This window comes from Cetorhinus maximus, chromosome 1 (genome assembly GCF_964194155.1).
Source record: "Cetorhinus maximus chromosome 1, sCetMax3.hap1.1, whole genome shotgun sequence".
In the NCBI taxonomy this organism is placed as follows: domain Eukaryota; kingdom Metazoa; phylum Chordata; class Chondrichthyes; order Lamniformes; family Cetorhinidae; genus Cetorhinus; species Cetorhinus maximus.
The window spans coordinates 93100499-93121353 of record NC_135879.1 but is presented as its reverse complement, the minus strand read 5'-3'; the positions used below and the strand labels follow the sequence as shown (position 1 = coordinate 93121353).

Genomic DNA, 20855 nt, shown 5'->3' with positions numbered 1-20855 from the left:
GTAATCCAACCTTCACCGATCTTAACCAATCTTCACCTAACAGCAACCCCAGTTTCTCGATAGGAGCCGTGCTCAGGCTCATAGACTGTTCATCATCGACCACCTCAACTCATAAAACAAGAGTTCTGTCGTTAATGCGGCGTCTTATAGAATAACATTGGCAAACTTTAACAAAGCAGGAAACGCAAGGACCATAATATGACGAAATTGCTTGGAATACCCGCGCGCAAGCGAAATTAAACAACCGCCTTATTTCTTATCGTATTTAAGATCTGGAACCATTCTATGAACTGTTCCTACTGGAAGCGGATTCAGAGGTCCGGTTGGTAAGAACGGCTCGGATGCAGCCTTTCATTACGATGGGTCAGCCCTGGCACTTGTATTGCCGCCAACAAGTGTCGCCGGAGCGCGCTTAACTGATTACAGCTCTGTCCGATCGCAAAATCACTGCATGTTTACGGTGGGGCGTTCCACTTGCCACAGGACTGGAGTTCCGAGCTTTGACTGTGCAGGCACTCCCACTACACAAACAGGAGCACTGCAATTCGTACTCTGTGCGACTGGACTATCCCTCTATTGTAGAGCACTCGGGATAAAGAAAACGCATCTGTACGGGTAAGAAGCACTTGCAACTGCAGGGTAAGGTACACAGCTCTTTAACTCTCTTCGGCTACAATACACTCTTGGGTTGTCACCTTGATGCAAAGTAAAATTTCCCTACAGGCTGAAATATTGAATTAGATATTGTCCTTTAAGGTAGACCCTTCCACATGGGATAAGGCAGTTAAGATACATTCTCCTGTAATACTTCCGCAAGATGGACTTCTTTAAGATACATTCTTCATTAACGGATAATAAACACTAAATCTGCATTCCGAATGTATACGGTAAGAAACACGCGCTCTTAATGGAAATGCAACGTTCTTCTGTAAAAGATAGTGGTATGAGAGAGGAAAGTATCCACTTTTGTAGGAATGAAGGAATACTGTTCTGGAAGAATGAATTCTTTTCTACGAGCAGATATTGTGGCAAATACTGTAGCAAATATTATTTAAAATGGGATTGGATAAATATTTGAAAAGAAGATTAAAAACATGAACGTTTATGCAAAAGCAGCGTGGAAATGGGAATAGGACAGCTTCAGTTGCAGAGCTTACACCAGCAGAGGCGAAATGTGTCAACTATTCTGTTTCTGTACTGACATTTATTTGATTCTGTGCAGTATAAGTTTGTGAATAAAAATTGGTGCATATGGGTTAAAGTATACTTTCCTGTAAGAGGCAACGATGTGGCATACACGTTTTGTTAGGAGAAAATGCACTAATCCCTAAGGCAAACTCTTGCAAGGATCTGATCCCAATCTTGTGAATGGGATACTTCAGTAAATGTTATTTTTATGAAGAGTGTTTTGGGTGGTCTATTACATGTTTCTTTTGTTTTTTTTGGATATTTGGCTAGGATTACATCAGGTTCCAGCAGTTAGTTTTGTTAGGCATTTTGGTAAGATTTGTCAAGTTGAGACATCATTGTATTTTAAAGTGTTCTTTGGCAAGTCCTGTCTATTATCTGCTGCAATTGTACAAACCCATTCATATCTTAGAAAAAAGGTTTGAATTTATTGCAGTGAATATGAAAGATGGTATAGTTTATGTTTTGCAAAAATCCAACTTTTTAATCTACAGCATGAATTTGTTTATCTGAATATCTCTTGTTTGGTTGTCCTTTTTCAATCACCAGATCTGTTATGAAAGGACAGAAATACATTAAGTATAGTTTTAAAGTGACAGGAGCTAAGAAAGCAGAGAAGGCCATGGGTTTTTTTAAAATTATTTTCTTGGAATCTTCCAGATTTGATTTGAAAATGTAATTAATTTATGCCATGGGACAAGTAAGTGTTGTATACTGAAAAATACACAAAGTTCATGTATTTGACCATATTCCCTCCTGAATGTGTTACTTCTTGTTGGGATACGATTCTGGGAATGAGGTTTTTCCTGTGGTATTTCAACCAAGGAGTCAACGGCTGCAACAATCATCTTCTAGCACCCAATCTTTTGGTGTTACTCATGCTGTTTTGGCTACAAAATAACCTCCATTGTGCGTGCATACTCTATAAGTGCAAGTTGCATCTGATGCCATTTTGGTGAAGGCATGCATGCAGGGAGCGTTGACTGGAAGTATGCAGGGCAGGCAGATTATGATGTCAATTAGCGTGGTGCTGATTTGGTGCTAGCACTTCCAATTTGGAGCTTAACTTTCCAGCTAACTTCATCTTTTACTTAAACTTGCACAGCTGAATGCTCAGCAGCATTAAAGGGATCATTAATTCATTTTAACTTAGTTGCCAAATGATTTCTGTTAGCTATTGTTATGGTTGTAGAAGTGTTTTGTGATTTCTAAAGTTCTTTAAAGTTGCTAAAGTCTGCAGGGAGTGGTAAGGCACTTAAAGGATTCAGCACAAACCACTTGCCAGAAAATGGCATACATTTCCCTTGGATTGCAGTATAACAGGGTGAACAAGTGAAGAGGGCACTCAGTAAAGCATATACCTCCACCATGCTGCATTAACTCAGCACTAGTACAATTACGCAGCACTTCCTTGAGGCTTTTCCCTGCCTGGTTGGTACTCTGTAACTGCAAAGCTGTAAAAATAAATCTTTTTATGAAGTGCTTCCACCTCACTGAAGAGGCTTCAGGCCAATTCACATCCAACAAGCTGCTCTGGAAACTCTGCTCACCTTTTGACAACTGTGACAAATTCCATCGCAGCAACTGAGACAATCCAGAACATTCTAAAACAATCAACAGCTTTCTAATCATGTAAACATTGTAAAAAAAAAGTAAATTTGCCCTATCTCCCAATGTTAATGGATCCTTTAAAAAAAACTCCATTGGTTTTTGAGATACAGTAAAGTCCTGCTGTTCACAGGGGTTCCGGTCCCACAAAATCTCACGAAGGGTGAAATCGCAAACGGCGAAAATACTTTCTAATGGGATTGAATTAGATAGGTACCAGCCATGCTAAATTGAACATTTTTAAAGGAAAAGAGGCAATAAACACTGTTTTTGAGTAAATTCAAGACAATTTTACTGCAGATATTGTTTGGCAATGCACGAAAACAAGAACAATATAAAACTTGTCAATTAGAGAATAATACAAATTACAATACATTACTGTACAGTCCAGGTACCACAATTTATTCAAGAGTGGAGGTAGAGAGAATGGGTGACATGTCTGATATAGGCATTGATCTGGGTGAGAAGAGCGATGTTATTGTTGATGGCTTAGCCGTTTGTTTTTCAATTTTGTAAAGTTCTCTGTCAGGAGTAATCACTGTTTCAATCGATCTACAAAAGGCGATGCTTCTTTCCATGCTTGTATCTGGTCTGTCGCCTGTTTTTTCAAATCTTTGGCTGACTGTATGAGATCTGCCATCATCTTGGTTGTGAACGGAACCTTTTAGGCTCTTCTTCCTGCTCCCATTCCTGCTCCTGTTTGGGCTCATTTAATCTCATCAGTTCAACCAATTCTTCCATAGAGAGTTCCTCTTGATGAGATTGAAGCAGCTCATCCACTTCAGCTGTGGTGATGTCTTTAATTCCCTCCCCTTCAACTCGTCTTGCCTAGTCAACAATCCTGGCCCCTTCAGTATCCACATTGGAGAACCCTGCGAAGTCATTCACAGTCACAGGCCAAACTTTTTTCCTGCAGGCATTTATGGTTGAAGCTTTAACTGCATCTCATGAGTCCTTAATTATGCCTACAGCTAAGAGGATCCTGAATTCCTTCCAGCAATTATGGACTCTGGTTGAAGGGTCTGCTTCCAGAAGATGAAGGATGTGGCTGAAACTTCGTCGGGTGTCGTAAGCCTTGAATGAGGCAATGACCCCCTGGTTCATTGGTTGGATAAGTGAGATCATATTTGGGGGTAAAAACAAAACATCAACATCTGGATGGTTCTTGGTGAGAGAGTGTGGGTGCCCAGGTGTACTATCAAGGAATAGTAGGTCTTTGAAAGACAGATTCTTTTCCCTCAGATAAATGCAGACCGCTGGCTGAAAGCAATTGGCAAACCAGTCTTCAAATACAGCTGCTGTAACCCAGGCATTGTTGTTAGCCTTCCAAAAGACTGGCAGATGAGATTTATTTTTCCCTTTGAAAGCTCGCAGGTTTTCTGACCTATAAACCAGAGTTGGTTTACATTTAAAGCCAGCCACATTGGCACATAGCAGAAGTGTGAGCTTGTCTTTTGTTGTTTTAAATCCAGGAGCTGTCTATTCTTCTTTCAAAATGTTGGTCCTACTTGGCATCTTCTTCCAGAACAGGCCAGTTTTGTCTTCATTGAAGACCTGCTCTGCCTGGTAGCCTCTCTTCTCAATGTATTCCTGCAGCATCTTGGGAAACTCTTCTGCAGCTGCATGGTCACGTATCTCTGGGAAGTTAATTAAAATGCAAATGACCTACCCAAGTGCAGATTGACTACCCTCCCACCTCACCATTTTAATGAAGGACATTTAAAATGACAATGGCCGCCTGACTGGCTGGCCACGTGAAGATGGAATGTCAAATATAAAGACATTTCAGGAGGCTAATCATAGCTGGAAAGTTGATGGGCTATTATTCATTCGCCATTGTGTGTCAGTTACATCTGCCATAATCCCATTTTGTGGACAATCGAATGCATTGATCTGTCGTCATATGACTGAAACTGGCTGGACATAGCCAATACATTATCAATCCACCTGAGCAGCCCAGCAGATCAGTCTGCGATACGAAGTTGAGAGGAAAGTCATCTCTCGCTCAGCACAAGGGAGGACATGCCTCAAAAGTCACCATAGGCAAAGAATTGGGGCTAACTCGTTTTATCTGCAAGATAAAATACTTCTTAGAACCCAGAAAAATTGTGGTGCAGAAAGAGGCCACTCAGCCCCTTATGTCTATGTTGGCCAAAAAGAGAAAAAAGAAACTAGCCGTTTATTTTCTAGCATCTGGTCCGTCGCCTTGGGAATGCCACCATCTGGAATTTACCCTCCAAGTCATTCACCATCCTGACTTGGAAATATATTGCCGTTCCTTCACTGCCGCTGAGTCAAAATCCTGGAACTCCTTTCCTAATAGCACTGTGGGTGTACCTACACCACATGGACTGCAGCGGTTCAAGAGGCAGCTCACCACCACCTTCTCAAGGGCAGCCAGGGATGGGAAATAAATGTTGGCCCAGCCAGCGAAGCCCACATTCTGTGAATTAATAAAAATACAGTTACAGCACTTCAGATGTGGATCCAGATACCTTTTAAATGAGTTGACCATTTCAGCCTCAACCACCAACTTAAGCAGTGAATTCCAGACGCCCACCACCCTCTGGATGAAAAGGTTTTTCCTCAGTCCCCTCTAATCCTTCTACCAATCACCTTAAATCTCTGCACCCTGGTAAATGACCCCTTAGCTAGGTAAAACAGGTCTTTCCTGTCTACCCTTTCTAGGCCGCTCATAATTTTGTACACCTCAATTAGATCACCCCTTAGCCTCCTCTGTTCTAAGGAAAACAAGCCTAGCCGATCTCCACTAATAGCTACAATTTTCAAGCCCTGGCAACATTCATGTAAATCTCCTCTGTACTCTCTCTAGAGCAATTTTGTCCTTCCTGTATTATGGCGACCAGAACTGTACACAAAATTCCAGCTGTGGCCTAATCAGTGTTTTATACAGTTCCATAATTACTCTTTGCTTTTGTATTCATTACCTCATCCAATAAAGGAAAGCAGTCTATATGCTTTCTTGACCACCTGGTCCATTTGTCCTGCTACCTTCAAGGACCTGTGGACATTCACTTCAAGGTCTCTCACTTCCTCAACCCTTCTCAATAATTCCCCATTTAGTAAGCATTCCCTTGCTTTGTTTGCCCTCCCCATATGCATTACATCACACTTTTCCGGATTGAATTCCATTTGCCACTTCTCTGCCCACTCAACCAAAGCATTGATATCATTCTGGAGTCGACAGCTATCCTCTTCATTGTCAACTACATGGCCATTTTTTGTGTCAACTGCAAATTTCCCAATCATGCCACCCCCATTTAAGTGTAAATCACAAACAGCAAGGGCCCCAACACTGAGCCCTGTGGAACACCATTGGAAACCGTTTTCCATTCGCAAAAGCATCCATCGACCATTACCCTTTGTTTTCTGTCACTGAGCCAATTTTGGATCCAACCTGCCACCTTCTCCTGTAGCCCCATGAGATCTTACTTTACTGACCAGTCTGTCATGTGGGACCTTGTCAAGTGCCTGCTTGAGATCCATGTAGACAACATCCACAGCGCTACCCTCAACAATCCTCTTTGTTACTTCCTCAAAAAATTCTATTAAGTTAATAAGACACAATCTTTCCCTAACAAAAGCATGCTGACCATCCCTGATCAATCTGTGCCTTTCTAAGTGACAATTTATCCTATCTCTGAGAATTGATTCCAATAATTTGCCCACGACCGAGGTCAGACTGACCGGCCTATAATTTTCTGGCTTATCCCTCGCACACTTTTTAAATAATGGTACAACGTTCGCAGAACTCCAATCTTCTGGGACCTTGCCTGTATCTAGTGAGGATGGGAAAATGACCTTCAAAGCATCCTCTATTTCTTCCCTGGATTTGTTCAACAGCCTGGGCTACAATCCATCTGGCCCTGGTGATTTATCCACCTTCAAGGACGCCAGTCCCTCCAGTACTTCCTCTCTCACTATGCTTATTGTATCTAATATTCCACACTTCTCCTCTTTAACTAGAATGTTTGCATCATCCCTCTCTTTAGTGAGGACAGAGATAAAATATTCATTGAGAACCCTGCCCACATCTTCTGCATCAACCCACAAGTTACCATGTACGTCTCTGATAGACCCCACCTTTCCCTTAGTTATTCCCTTGCTCTTAATGTGCTGGTAAAACATTTTAGCATTTCCTTTGATCCTACCTGCCAATATTTTTTTGTATCCTCTCTTTGCTTTCCTAATTTCCATTTTTACTTCAACCTTGCTGTTTCTATACTCCTCCAGGCTTTCTATAGTATTATGTCTTTTGCGACGGCCATGAGCTTCCTTTTTCTGCTTTATCTTACCCTGTATGCTTCTGGATAACCAGGGGCTCTAGATTTGGCAGTACCACCCTTTTCTTTGTGGGGACATGTCTATGCTGTGCCAGTAGAATCTCGCTTTTGAATGCTTCTCAATGAGTTGACACAGGGCCGTAACCTCCGACTAGCGTCGGAAAGTGCTGACCCGCAGAAATGAGAAGAAAGAAACGCACACTTCCCTGGTCTTGCAAATTGCGTTGCCACTTCCGTTCACTGGAGCTGCTTGGGGCCTGAATTGAAAGAATCCTTGCAGGCCCCAGTGAAGTCAGCTGGGAGGTGAGAAAAGGGGGGAAATTATCCCATATCTCTCCCTGTCCATAACATGTGAGCTTTGCACACTGTGGCTGGAATTTTACAGGGCCTGAAAGAGCAGGGTAGGAGGCAGTGGGTGGAGGCAGCAAAATCAAGAGGGGGTGCGCTTGCATGGAAACCCCACATTGTGATACCGCTTCAGAATCTTCTGAGTGGCAGGAAAGATGGAGGACAGACTTGCTAGTATGACACAGTGAGACATCAATTGAACCTGCTTAGAAGGTAATTAACCTGAATTTCCATGCAAATGAATGAAATTTTACAGGGAGTTCCATATCTCATGTATGGCAGACAGGAGTCATGGCCACAGTGCTGCCTCTGGCAGCCAGCCATTTTGAAAGGTTACATTGGCTTGAAGGGGAAGAGTGGGGAGGGGAAGTCATTGCTGGCTGGGGGTGGAAAGCTTCTAACAATGGGAGCTGCAATGGGTGGTGGGCATGCAAGGCTGACATAACCAATGGCAGAGGAGGGGGGTGTTCTGCAAGGGATGTAGCGGGGCAGTGGCAAGTGTTCAAAAGGGATAAGCAAAGGAAAGGTTCTGAGGGATAGCCTGCCAGTCAAAGAAGGGGCTGTCCATGGGAGGCAGCATACCTGATATAGCTCAAACTATCTGCAGATGTCTGAGCAGCAGTGTCAGGGCAAACTACAGTTGTCAAGGGAGGCTATCACCAACTTATGCATCAAGCTGCAGTAGAGCTGAGACCCATGGGGTTTGGTGGATACTCAATGCCAGTGGCCCTGAAGATAACAACAGCTCTCAGCTTTTACACATCCAGATCTTTTCAGGAATCCAATGGGGGCATGTCCAGGGTCTCCTAGGCTGTGGCTCACCACTGCATCAGGTAGGTGACTAAAGTCCTGTTCAAGAATCCGGTGCTTTATCGGAGATAACCCAGACAGTCAGAGGAAGAGGGCCCTTGTGTTTCGGGCTATTGCTGGATTCCCTTCAGGTGCAAGGCATCATTAACTGCACACATGTAGCCATCAAGGCTCCCACAGACCAGCCTGCAGCCTTCTTCAACAGGAAGGGCTATCAATGTCCAACTGGTTTTCAACCACTGAAAGTCGATTTTTCAAGTTTTTGCCCAGTTCCCAGGAAGCAGCCACTATGTCTCTATGCTTCAGCAGTCCAAGGTGTTGCAATATTTTCAGTCCACAGCCCATGTGCCTAAAGGAATGGATGGGATGGACTCTGGGGGCAAGGGCTACCCATTGAATCCATAGCTGCTCAAACCTGTGATGAGCCCTTACACTGCAGCAGTGAAGAGGTACAATATCTGTCAGGGCTCCACCCGAACAACCATTGAGCAAGCCATCGGGCCACTGAAGATGAGATTCAGGTGCCTAGACCAATGGAGCCCTTCACTATGCTCCAGCAAGAGCCTCTAGTATTGTGGTGGCATCCTATGCTCTAACCCTGCACAGGGTGGAGGCCTTGAATAATGAGGACAACATCGATTTCCACTCCTTCAATGAGGAGGATGTGGAGGAAGCTGCTAAACAGGCGGCACAGGATGAGGAACCCCTTTCACCAGAAGTAAGAAGAATTGAGAGACGAGCAAGGGAGGCTTGGGACAATCTCGTACAGATCCCTTTTTAACATGAATTCAATAAAAACTTACCTTAATATGGACTGGCTGTTACCTCATTCATCTCAAGTCCATCACCCAGCACCAAGGTTCGCCATGCGCACTGTCATAGCTGAGGAGCTGACCAGATGTAGCCTGCCCCAACACCAGCAGCCCACTGAGGAAGCAAGGGGGTTTCTGATATCTGACAAGGCAACGAGGAATGCATGGACAACTAACAACAGTAAATGTGACTTTTATTGAGTGGTACTATTGTATCAAGGCTTAACATGAAAAGTTTAAACACTCATGAAGCACAGGTACATCTAGTATTCTAATTACTTTTATTAATGTTTTTACATGTGCTCAAATGAGGTGCAACCCCTCCACTTACAGCATAGGTAGAGGAAGGCTGTTGATCAGGCAGCCCCGTGGCTTGAAATGACCTTAGCAGCCACCCTTTGTCTGCCTGAGGCCTGGAGGGCCCTGGTATGCTGATGCCCTTGTGCAAAGGTTTAGGAGCGTCTTCCGCTGTCACAGCTGCTGGAGCTGGCATCACTGACATAGGGGCTGAGGAGCCACTGTCCATATTCGGAGGGCCTCACAATCAATTTTAATAACACTAATACTAACACCCTCAGTGTTGTCCTGGTTGAGAACAGAACAGGAAGAATCTGAAATCTTTTTGACCAATAAGCTTAGCAGTACACTAAAGGTTGCTTTTATCCACTGGGCTCTGGAAAAGTCAGGAATTGCCTTTAAATGAAAACAGAAAGTGCTGGAGAAACACAACAGGTCTGGCAGCATCTGTGGAGGGCGAAACAGCATTAATGTTTTGAGTCAAATATGACTCTTTTTCTCCTGACGAAGAGTCATAATCAACTCGAAACGTTAACTCTGGCTCTCTCTCCACAGATGTCGCCAGACCTGCTGAGTTTTTCCAGCATTTTCTGTTTTTATTTCAGATTTCCAGCATCTGCAGTCAATTGCTTTTATTACTGCCTTTCAATGTCTGGGAACAATAGGTACTAAACTCATTTTAAGGGTGAGGACTATGGTCATAAATTACTTGATCTTTGCTTTTTGGTTTATGATGTATTCTGAATCCAGACGCGTTGACCCACAATTCTTTGTGGAAGAATTTGTAAAGAAATAGTGAACCAGGCTGACCTTAAACCTAATATTTCACACGGCTATTGATTTCTCTTTGTATTGTCGAAATTTTTACCTGTAGACTTTGTTTGTCCGGATGGAGAGTATTGAAAGTAGGGACCTCTAAAATTTTCAACAGAAACTGAGTCAACAGCAAAGGTCAGTTTCGACATAAAGTAATCACTTGCAGAGTGAGGGAAGTTATTTACAAACATGCTATTGCATACTCACTTTTATGTTTCAGGGAGCTGCAGCTCCTGCTAAGCATTATGGGAGAAAGATTATTTCATGTTGTGCCATTTCAAGCAGCGATACATAGATTTATGTACATTCCCCAGTCCTGGTAGCACCGTGGGCTGCTACCTCTGCAACCTGCCTGGGTTTCTCCATTGATATCTTTGAAAAAAACAACATGGGCTACATAGATCGTGGATTGTGGCAGTGTCTACCTCTAGGGAGTCAGCGTAGCACTGTAAGGCGAACAATTCTTACCCCTCTTTTTTTTCATTGAGGTTTCTGTAGATTAAGGAAATTTAGTTGGCACTGAATGATGCAATCTCAAAAGCCAGCTTATATTTAGAGGTTTCATTTGTTGGAATAGCAATTATATGTAACAATAACAAAATTATTGGTAAGATAACAAAGGGAAATATACCAGTTGTTACAAAATAGTAAGGCATAGAAGGAGGCCTCTCTGTTCATCGAGTCTGCGCTGCCCAATGGCTGCATGATCCCTTAGAAGCAGGTCGGCAGATGACTTGCCCCACAGGGACAGCTCTTCTGTGGACACAAAGGTGGCTACTGCATTAAAGTTTTGCTTCACTTGATTCTTGCAAGCCAGCCAATTGAAATATACCAGATCAGGCATTTAGCTGTTTGACAGATGCACCAAGCAATTGCCAGAGGCTTGTTTGCAAGAGAGAAATCTTACAACTTCCCCATGAAAATGGGATGTCAATTTATCGGGGTATAGGTCTTTCCTGGCCAGCAAGGCTCGTGGGAGTGTGAAGCAGCTTTGTTACACCCATGTACTGACTGCACAGACTGTTCAACAAAGTCCCAACCTCCTGATAAACACGGTGCCCTCCTGTTCTGTTCTCTGGGGCAACCCTCCTTGCACCTGCCTCATGCAGCATCACATCCACTTTACCAGCAATAAAGAGGGAATTGGGTGCTGCACTACACCATCGTTTTCTTCTCGGTGATTTTCAATTAACTTTTGCTTGGCACATCTTTACCCACACAGCTGTCCTCACAAAGACTGACAAATATTACAGATCTATCTTGGACCATTATAACAATGTTTGTCGACATTTGTAACCACTTACCTACCATTCAGGAGCCATATCCCTTTAAATTTGAGTTGCTGGCCTGATTGTCTCTGCCTGTTCTTTTACACTTGATGGTACGACAAAGCCAACACTGTGCGATGAGCTTATGCTAATTATTCAGATGATTGAACCCTACTAGACTATGTAGATTCAGCTCTGTATGCTCTTAGTTGGCTTTGCACTGATTTTGCTGAAGACTAAAATTGAGGCTCAGGAGTCAATTTGAAGGAACTTTTCAGTAATATCTACCCATTATTGATCACCATGTCCATATCCAAAAAAGAGGTAGCAAAATCAAAGATGCTATATGCTGAAATATGTAACAATCAAACTTTTCCATGCAAAATTGCTTAAAAAGTACTCACTGACTCACTGGGACATGTTGAGATTCTGACTGATGAACTGATTGTGGAAGAAGTAGGGAACTGGTAAAAGCAAAGGACAGAATTGTAGCTCTCCTTTGTGAGGTCCACATACATGAAGTGACTTAAGCTGGGGCACTAAGCTTGTACTTTGTAAATGGTTCTGAAGCATAGAATTTCTATCAATAACTAAATAATATGAAATCACAACTGTCCCTTTAGCATGTTAGCGGATCAATTTTCTTTGAGTGAAGCTGGGCAATCAATGCATTTCTCAATTTTTGTGCCATCACGAAAAATAGAGAAGTGGTTTAAGTTATGCAATTTAAGGTCAGTTTGTGTACACAATGAAAATGGTTTGGTGCTTTGTGATAAAGCCACATGCATTAAGTTACAATCAACTGACTTATTACCATGTCAAGGGCAAACCAATAAGATCGATATGAGTCATTTATTGTCCTCTCTACATGTACTGGTTCAGGCATTGAGATTGCACTGATTTAGAGCTCATGAGAATTTTTGTGTGTGTGTTTGCAGATCCCCAGGCACAATGGGAAATGGCTTAGTGAAATCCAAGCAACCAAGAGAGATGGAGGGCGACATAGTGAATGTTTCTTTCAAAAGGAACAACTCAGAGCTTTGGAGAGACTCTGGGACCAGTGCAAATGTTAAAGCCACAGCAGAAATCCTGCAAAACAGATTACTAGAACTTGAACTGGAGAATAAAAGCAAAGATGACCAATTGCACGAGAAGGACTGCAGGATACAAGAGCTGGAAAGCCAGCTTATAAGGCAGACCCGGACGATTGCTGAAATCACGATGGACTTACAAGCCAAATGTATTCAGCTGAACAAACTACAAGATGTAGTTAAAACTCAGTGTGGAGTCCCTCTTCAGTTGTCACCATCACCGCTTAGATCTGCTAACAGAATTATGAATCAGTGCGCTGGTTTGTTCAAAGAAATTGAGAACAGAAGGCGAGGTGCAAAGAAGGGTGTTTCCGCAGAACCTAGTACCAGGACGTATGATTCCAACAAACTGCCAGAGTTCTCTTTGGAAAGAACCAGGGTTCGAAAAGATTCAGGGTAATAACCTGCCTTTCACAGTTGCTTTGCATTACTTTTTTCAACGTGACAAGCGCATATCAAAGTCATGAAGTCTTTTTGTTTATTAATATTTTGATCATACCACATATGTGTAAACAGGTGATTATAGAAGAATCAGTATCACAAAGTGATTGAGAAGCGCCCAACTACCCCTCCCTCAACCCCGACCAGACCTGACTAGCTCCTGACCACCCGACTAACCCACGACACCTGAATAACCCCTCCCCAACCAGACCTGACTACCATCCCACCCCAACCCCGCCATCAAGAAAAAGTGTATGAGGTAAGTGGACAGCTTTCTGTCTGGTTGGCGTCAGACACAGTGGTTCCAACACTGATCGGGAGGTATGGGCCAATGATTGTGACATTAATAGCAAAATTGCTTGAAATTATTCACTGCATTAGAGTTACCACATGCACAAATTGAGCATTAATGCTAAAAAACCTTTCATAATAAGAGCCAAGCAAACCTTGTGTGCTGCTTGTGCATCGTAAAAAGGTATACTCCCTGTGTTACTGTGTGTAAATCAGGTTTAACATTTTGGGACAGATTTCCTTCTTTAAACTTGGAGATAAACATTCCCCTGAGTGGCATGTATACAGAGAAATTGATTAGAGAGGAATGAACACCCGCAACACAGCCTGCTGGATTTTCTGCCCATTTAAATTATTTACAGTCAAGCACAACAAAGGAAAATGTATCCCTGTTCTTCAAAAAGTGCTTGTGACCTAAAAGGACAGATGGATAAGGCCTTGCCTTAGCTTCATGAATGACAGCTTGTGTGACCTTAGCCACTATCCCTCCTGTTTGTGTATTCATTCTTAGGATGTGGGTTTCACTGGCAATGACAGCATTAATTTATTGCCCATCCAAATTGCCCTGGGAAAGTTGTGGTGGTCCACCCTCTTGAACTGTTGCGTTCTGTGTGACTTTGTAGCAGTTTTACACAACTGCATGGATTTCTAGGCCAACTCAGAAGTTCTTGTTGACATGGGACTGGGGTCACATATAGGCCAGACCAGGGAAAGATCACAGTTGTGTTTTTACTGCAATATGAGAGATTCATGGTCTCTTTTTTACTGATTGCAGCTTTTTATTGAAATGTTTTTTAAACTGAATTAAAATTCTCAACCTGCCATAGTCGGATTTGAACTCAAATTTTCTGGATTATTAGTCCTGTAGCATAACCACTCCAGTACCCTACGTACTATTATCCTCCTCAAACCTCCTGTAGTAATTGATCATATTGTACTCCTCCAGTATCTCTCTGATGTGCAATAAGGATTGCCTATATATAACTGCAGTAATATCTATCTGAGCATATCTCTGGTCCTTGCTTCACTTCTTTGAACTGTCATATCAGGAGGGCCTCCAAAGGATTATACTTGGCCTCTTTTTCCTGATCCACATGCTACCTCTTGGTGACAGTATCTGCAGGCATGTAGTATGGTATGCTGATGATATCCAGTGCTAACTCTACACTATTTCAGTCAATCGTACAGCAGTAACAGGCTATCTATCCAAAATCAAGGACCTGAAATTGTGCGGCCCAGATTCCCATTTGGAGATTTTCTAGGCTGTTGACCCCACCCCCAATTGCAGGGTCAAGGTAGCTTATATACATGGAGCTAGTGGCCCACACCTTGGAGATGGAACAAGCACCTATCCCGTTATGTGCTGCTTTGTGTCAGAGACACAAAGCAATGCACTGCCATAGTGAGGGGATAATCCCAAATTTGAGGGTTGAAGCAGAAAAAGAACTTAATTTGAAATATAGGGTAGCATTTGCTTTGTAACTTTGGAGGCTTTAAGAGGCCCACAAGGGAACACATGTTTGCTCTCAGCAGGGGGAAGCTAGGTAGAATTCCCAGAATAGCCCTGGAACACTTTCCAGACATCATTATTCCCAGATTCATAGAACTGAAGTCATGGATTTTTATGCTGACCACAAACTTTGCACCCCTAAACATTGACTTCATTCCCATCCCTGACCTCTCACACTCCAGTTTAAAAAGCTTCTTTGCAACTTTGGCATCCTGTTCAACCTCATTGGCAGGGCCCAGGCCAGGATTGTGATCTGAACCCCTAAAGGAGGAATGTCAAAAAGCCATTTAAATATGGCTCCTTATAAGGTGATAAAAGCAAAATACTTCAGCTGCTAGAAATCTGAAATACAAACAGAAAGTACTGGAAAATATTCAGCCGGGCCCTTGCTAATGCTCCCATGTGACTGACCAGTGAAAACAATAGGGTGAGATTTTATCTCTGACTCCTGCATGCGCTGGGATTGTTAAGAACATAATTTAACCCTAATGTTAATATCTGATTCAGTAGCATTACTGCAGGTATGTTCTGAACCTGTCATTGGCTGTGCACATGTTGTGCTGCATCCATTTGACAAAAAACAATTTCCAGGTAGTAGGTATAAAAAAATGTTATTGCAAAATGTTAACATTCGGTTGAGCATTTTTTGACTTTAAACAGTATCTCCAAATGTATTCAGGAGTCAGGAAATAATTTGGGCCCTCACTGTGTGTTGCAGTTTATTAAACAGCAGATTTTCACAATCTCTGATTATTGAGGGTAATGTTTACCTAATTTAATTACATCCTTGGTTATTCATTTATTCTTGTGAGATTCTATTCTGATAAATACATATTAAATTGAGGACAAAGGGCATTTGGGAACCACTAAAAATCACATATTAATTCAATTTTGAATGCTTTTTTAATTGTTCCTTTTTATTTATTATCAGTACAGGGATATGTATAAATGAACCTAATAAAATGGTCAAGGAACAATGCCTACGTGACGTTAGCATATGACTATGAAGAGCAATCTAGCCCTAACAGATGGTAGCCTAGACTGTGACATCAGCCCACGCTAAGGACATAGATTTCCAGACTGCTAATACTTCTATCAATATTCTGCTAGACAGGATGCAAATAACAACAGATATAGCAAAAAATCTTCCATGCTCTTAAAATATGTGAAGTACCAGGCCTGGTCATTTAAAAAGTGGTTAATATAGCTCCGTTACAAAAAGGTAAAACGAGAGGAAAGGAGGGGGAGGGGAGAGAAAATTGGCTTTAAAAAAAACAAGAAGAACAAGAGAGAGTCCCAGAAACTACAAACTGGTAAGTGTAATATTATTTGTAGGGAATAGTTTTGTGAGATATAGTGGGTGAGCATTTGTAAAAGTATAATAATATGCAAAATGCTGAAGATGTGCACCAGGCCAGTGAGTAAAAGTGAAGACAGTTTAACATTTCAGGGGAGACACATCATCATAATCGCCAATATAATCTTGTTAGTACAGAATATGCTACTGTTTAGCATTCCAATTTTGTTTAAACATTTTAAATTTTAGCTACTGGCAGAAAGCATTTTGAATGATTTGTGGGGAAATTATAAATGAGCACCTTGTGACTATTAAGTGTGACATGACAAGGAAGGTGTGACATCTCTGGTATGGAAAATCTGTCAGAACTCTAGCTAGTGCAGTCACAACCAAGGGCTATGGAAATGTGGGTATTTTTATGGTGGTATTTTCAATAACAAATGGATTACATATGACTTTCAATGAAATGGGCCATGCATGTACCGAATTTAATACATAATCTGTACCCATTTTAAAACCATATATTCAGTCTTTAGTTTTATATAATACTTTGATTTTCAAAGTCAAATTTATTCGAACATTTGAGTTTCTATACAGTATAGGCTGAAGAGTTGGATGATACAAAACTGAAGCACTATTTTGTCAGTACTGGTAGAAGGGTATAATTGTACCATGACTTCGGCAGTTTCTACTATAAATGTGGATATAATAATTAAAATGGAAAAAAGTTGACACAATCATCTTGGAAAAAATAATGGGAAGTGTGTGCAGATGTGGGTTTTAAATATATTACTAGTTGATCTCTCACAGAGTCACACACAGTTTTGCAGAGTATCATAGAATTGTTAGAGCACAGAAGGAGGCCATTTGGCCTGTCATGTCTACGCCTGCTCTCTGTAGGAGAAATTTACCGATTGTCACGCTCTGTAGCTCTGCACATTTCTCCTTTTCAGATAACAATCCAATTCCCCCTGAATGCGTTGATTGATTCTGCCTCCTTGAAACTCACAGGCAGTGAATTCCAGGTCCTAACAACCTGCAGCATGAATAAGCTTTTCCTCACATCGCCATTGCTTCTTTTGCCAATTACCTTAAAACTGTGTCCTCTTGTTCTTGATCCTTCTATTGATGGAATCATTTTTTCCCAATCTACTCTGCCCAGACCCATCATGATTTTGAATACTTCTATCAAATCTCCTCTCAATCTTCCCTTCACCAAGGAAAACAGTCCCGACTTCTCCAATCTATCTATGTAACTGAAATTTCTTATCCCTGGGTCAATTCTCGTGAATCTTTTCTGTACTCTCTCTAATGCATCCACATCTTTCCTAAAGCGTGGAACCCAGAACTGGACGCAATATTCCAGTTCACATAATTTCCTTGCCATTGTTCCACCCATTCCACCAACCTGTCTGTGTCCTTTTGAAGTTCTACAGTATCCTCCTCACAGGTCACAATGCTTCCAAGTTTGGTATCATCCGCAAATTTTGAAATTGTGCCCTGTACACCAAGGTTTAGGTCATTAATATATTTCAGAAAGAGCAAGGGCCCCAATGCCAACCCCTGGGGAACTCTACTACACACATTTCTCCAGCACAAAAAACATCCATTAACCATGACTTTCTGTTACCTGTGACACAGGTTCTTCTCTCTGTCTGTCCTGCGTTGGTCTGTCTCTTTCTCTTTTCTTCTGCTTCTCAAATAAATTTTTGTTTCCCCTTCTATCCTCTTCTGTTTCTTTCTGTCTGTGTTTTTTCCTTTTGAGTGAAAGTGGTTGGGGGGCATGGCATATGCCAGGGGGAGGAAATATCAGCTGCTGCAGTCTGCATTGATTGGGGGTTATGAGGAAAATGTACTCAGCACCATCCTTCATGTCCCTTCCCAGTAACTCGCCCTCTCACCAACCCCCAACTCTTATTGTATGTCCCTACTCATTCCTGTTCTAACCACACCCCTTACCCTCCCCCTCAATTCCCCAAGGGCAGATGGCAAGATGCCAAAGACCCCTTACCCTCAAACTGTTTCTACCAACCTTTCTATTGGATTAGCTTCTAATAAATCACATTAGAATGAAGAATGAGACTGACAGCCTGGCTTTCTCTCTATTTGTATATTTCCTTTCTTGCTAATACATAGGGCTGGATTTTCATTCACTGGTCCTGATCCTGCCATTGGGGTGAAAGACGGGTTGGGAAACCGGAAATGCCAGCCGCTGGATCCCAAGGGAAATTTTGGAGGAGGCGGCCTATTATGAGGCTGCATCCAGGACCCATCCAATTTAGGATGGCATGCAGGCTCCACAGCCAGTAAGGCCAATGGAAGCACCCGAAGCTCTTTGCAGTTGATAACCCTACCAGGAGAGGTAGGCACTTCCAATGTAGGTAGGAGAAGTGAGGGTACCTCAAGATGGAGGCGCCCTCTGAAGACTTCAGTAAATTTTTAAAAATTAAGCACCATGGCTCTCTGAGAATCATGGTTGTAGGGTGGGGGTAAATTAAATGAGGCATCGCTGACCCCCTGGTCTGAGGTTAGGAGGTCACCTCCTTTCATTGGCTGGGGTTTTGCCTCAGGGGTGCCCATCTTTTCTCTATGAAAATTCCAACCTCCATGAAAATACCCCAGAGGCAGGAACATGCTGGCAGACCAGCACACACCTCAGCTACTTGTGGTGATGTGCTCCACATTCCACCTGCTCCCTGGTTAAACACATTTCTCCTGAATTCCCTGTTCAATTTAATATCTTTAATATCTTCTAATTATGGGCCCTTGTTCTGGTCTCTGCCTGCAAGTGGAAGCATCTTCTCTATATCTGCTGTAAAACCCTTTCTTAATCTTGAAGACCACTATCAGGTCACCCTTCTGCTTTTCTTTTCTAGAGATAAAGTCCGAGCCTGTTCAATCTTTCCTGATTGGTATGACAGCTCAGTTCTGGCAGGATTCTGGAAAATTTTCTTTGCAACCTCTCCAATACCGCAAAGGGGCTGACAGGCTGGGTCTCTTTTCTCTTGAAAAAGGTGGATGAGGGATGACCTAATGGAGGTCTTTAAAATTATGAAAGGTTTTGATGGAGCGGATACAGAGAGAATAGGTGGAATCTTGTGGAAGTGACAGGGTATCAGCTGCTGGCTGGAGAGCTGGCAAGAGCCCCGTGTTGCTTCTTTTCAGGAACGTATGCTGCATTTTGTGCCACTCTGGCAATTGACAGGCCACCATTGGTTCTTCCCCCAGGATCAAGGACCCTGGGTTGGAAGTCCCGCTGGCCGAGAGCAGCCAGCCAATCAGAGGCTGGTAGTTCTTCTGTACTCAGCAGCGCCACTGGATTGTGAGTGGCTGCTGCCAGTACGGCACCCATCCAAGATCGAGGAGGGAACTGAGCACAGGTGAGTGTTGGTGGGAAGGGGGCTGTGGGGTGGGAGTCGCGGAGTAGGGGAAGGGGATTCAGCAGCAAGAACAGGCTTTGACTCTCAGCGGACCCCCCTCCCCCACTCCTTCCTGATGGCAGGTCCCTTTATCAGATAGAAAGGTGGTGAGGTACTGGACATCTTCCCACCTAATTAAATGCCCCACACCACCAAAGTCACCACAGGAGAGGGCACAAGATTTCGCCAATGTTACCACTTGTGGAGACAAGCACAACTAGAGGCCATCAATATAAGATAGTAACCAAAAATTCCAATAGAGAATTCAGAAGAAACATCTTTGCCCAAAGAGTGTGAGAGTGTGGAACTCACTACCAACAGGCAGTGGTTGGACTGAATAGTTTGATGCATATAAAGACGAAATTAGACAAGCCTATGAGGGAGAAGAGAATAGATGGTTACGATGATAGATTTAGATGAGGAAAGCTGGGAGGAGGCTCGCATGGAGATTAAACGCCTGCATGAAACTGGCCTGTTTCTGTGCTGTATATCTATGTAATCCTTTTTATGAAAGACCAGAGCTGTACACAGTACTCAAGAATGGCCTAACCAAGGTTCTATATGAGTTTAACATAACTTCTCTGCTTTTAAATTCTATTCCACTCGGAATGAACTCCATTGCGTTGTTGGCTTTTTAAAGACCTCATTAACCGATGTTGCTACTTTTAGTGATTTGTGTAGCTGTGCCCTCAGATCTCCCTGCTCCTCCATTAGCACAGCTATTTTCCAATGTGGCCTCCTTATTCTTCCCAAAAAAATCTACCACCTCACACTATATTGAAATTCATTGACCAATTATGCAAGTTTATTAACGTTTTCCTGTATTTTATTGCTACCCTCTGGTGTATAAACTATACACCCAATTTGGAGTCTTAACTGCAAAATTTGAAACTGTGCTTCTGATTGCCAGTCCAAATGGTTTACATATGTGTGAATGTATCATTCTCCCTGACTTATTAGCATTATAAATTAAAATCTGTCTCATAGATGTAAATCAAAGGCTGTTAACTTTTCTACCAAACACAGGTGAGGTAATCAGTAGCAAAAGTCAACCAATGTGTTTTTGATAATTGTATAACGTCAGAAGAAAGACACACACATTCTCCCCTCACTTCCCTCTCCCTCTCTTCATCTGTCTCTTACTTTCTCACATTTATAGAACACTAAGTGAAGGCTACAACACGGGTGGAACCAGAACATTGTCGTTATTCTCTCTCGCTCAAGCGCAGACCCGATTATAATACAAAAAAGTTCTCAATTTCATCTAATAAAATTTCCAAAATTTGAGGTCCAGCTTTTGTGGGAGGAAAGGGAGATAAGAATTGGTGAGAGGGAGGGGGACAAGGCTGCTCAGG

The 20855-nt window shown here is 42.5% G+C and overlaps 1 protein-coding gene across 5 annotated transcripts in view; it reads left to right on the top strand.

Moving 5' to 3' along the window:
• The first annotated feature begins 465 nt into the window (after positions 1 to 465).
• Positions 466 to 20855, top strand: part of prkg2 (protein kinase cGMP-dependent 2) — a 107955-nt gene continuing 87565 nt past the window's right edge. For 3 of the 5 annotated variants that reach the window (XM_078543816.1, XM_078543825.1, XM_078543790.1), the window contains exons 1-2: positions 466 to 615; positions 12390 to 12938. In XM_078543816.1, the coding sequence (XP_078399942.1) occupies positions 12403 to 12938 (536 nt within the window). In that variant the 5' untranslated portion in view covers positions 466 to 615; positions 12390 to 12402. Of the gene's footprint in view, positions 645 to 12389; positions 12939 to 20855 lie in introns of all 5 variants that reach the window. The other 2 variants (XM_078543799.1, XM_078543807.1) reach the window with 2 other exon arrangements.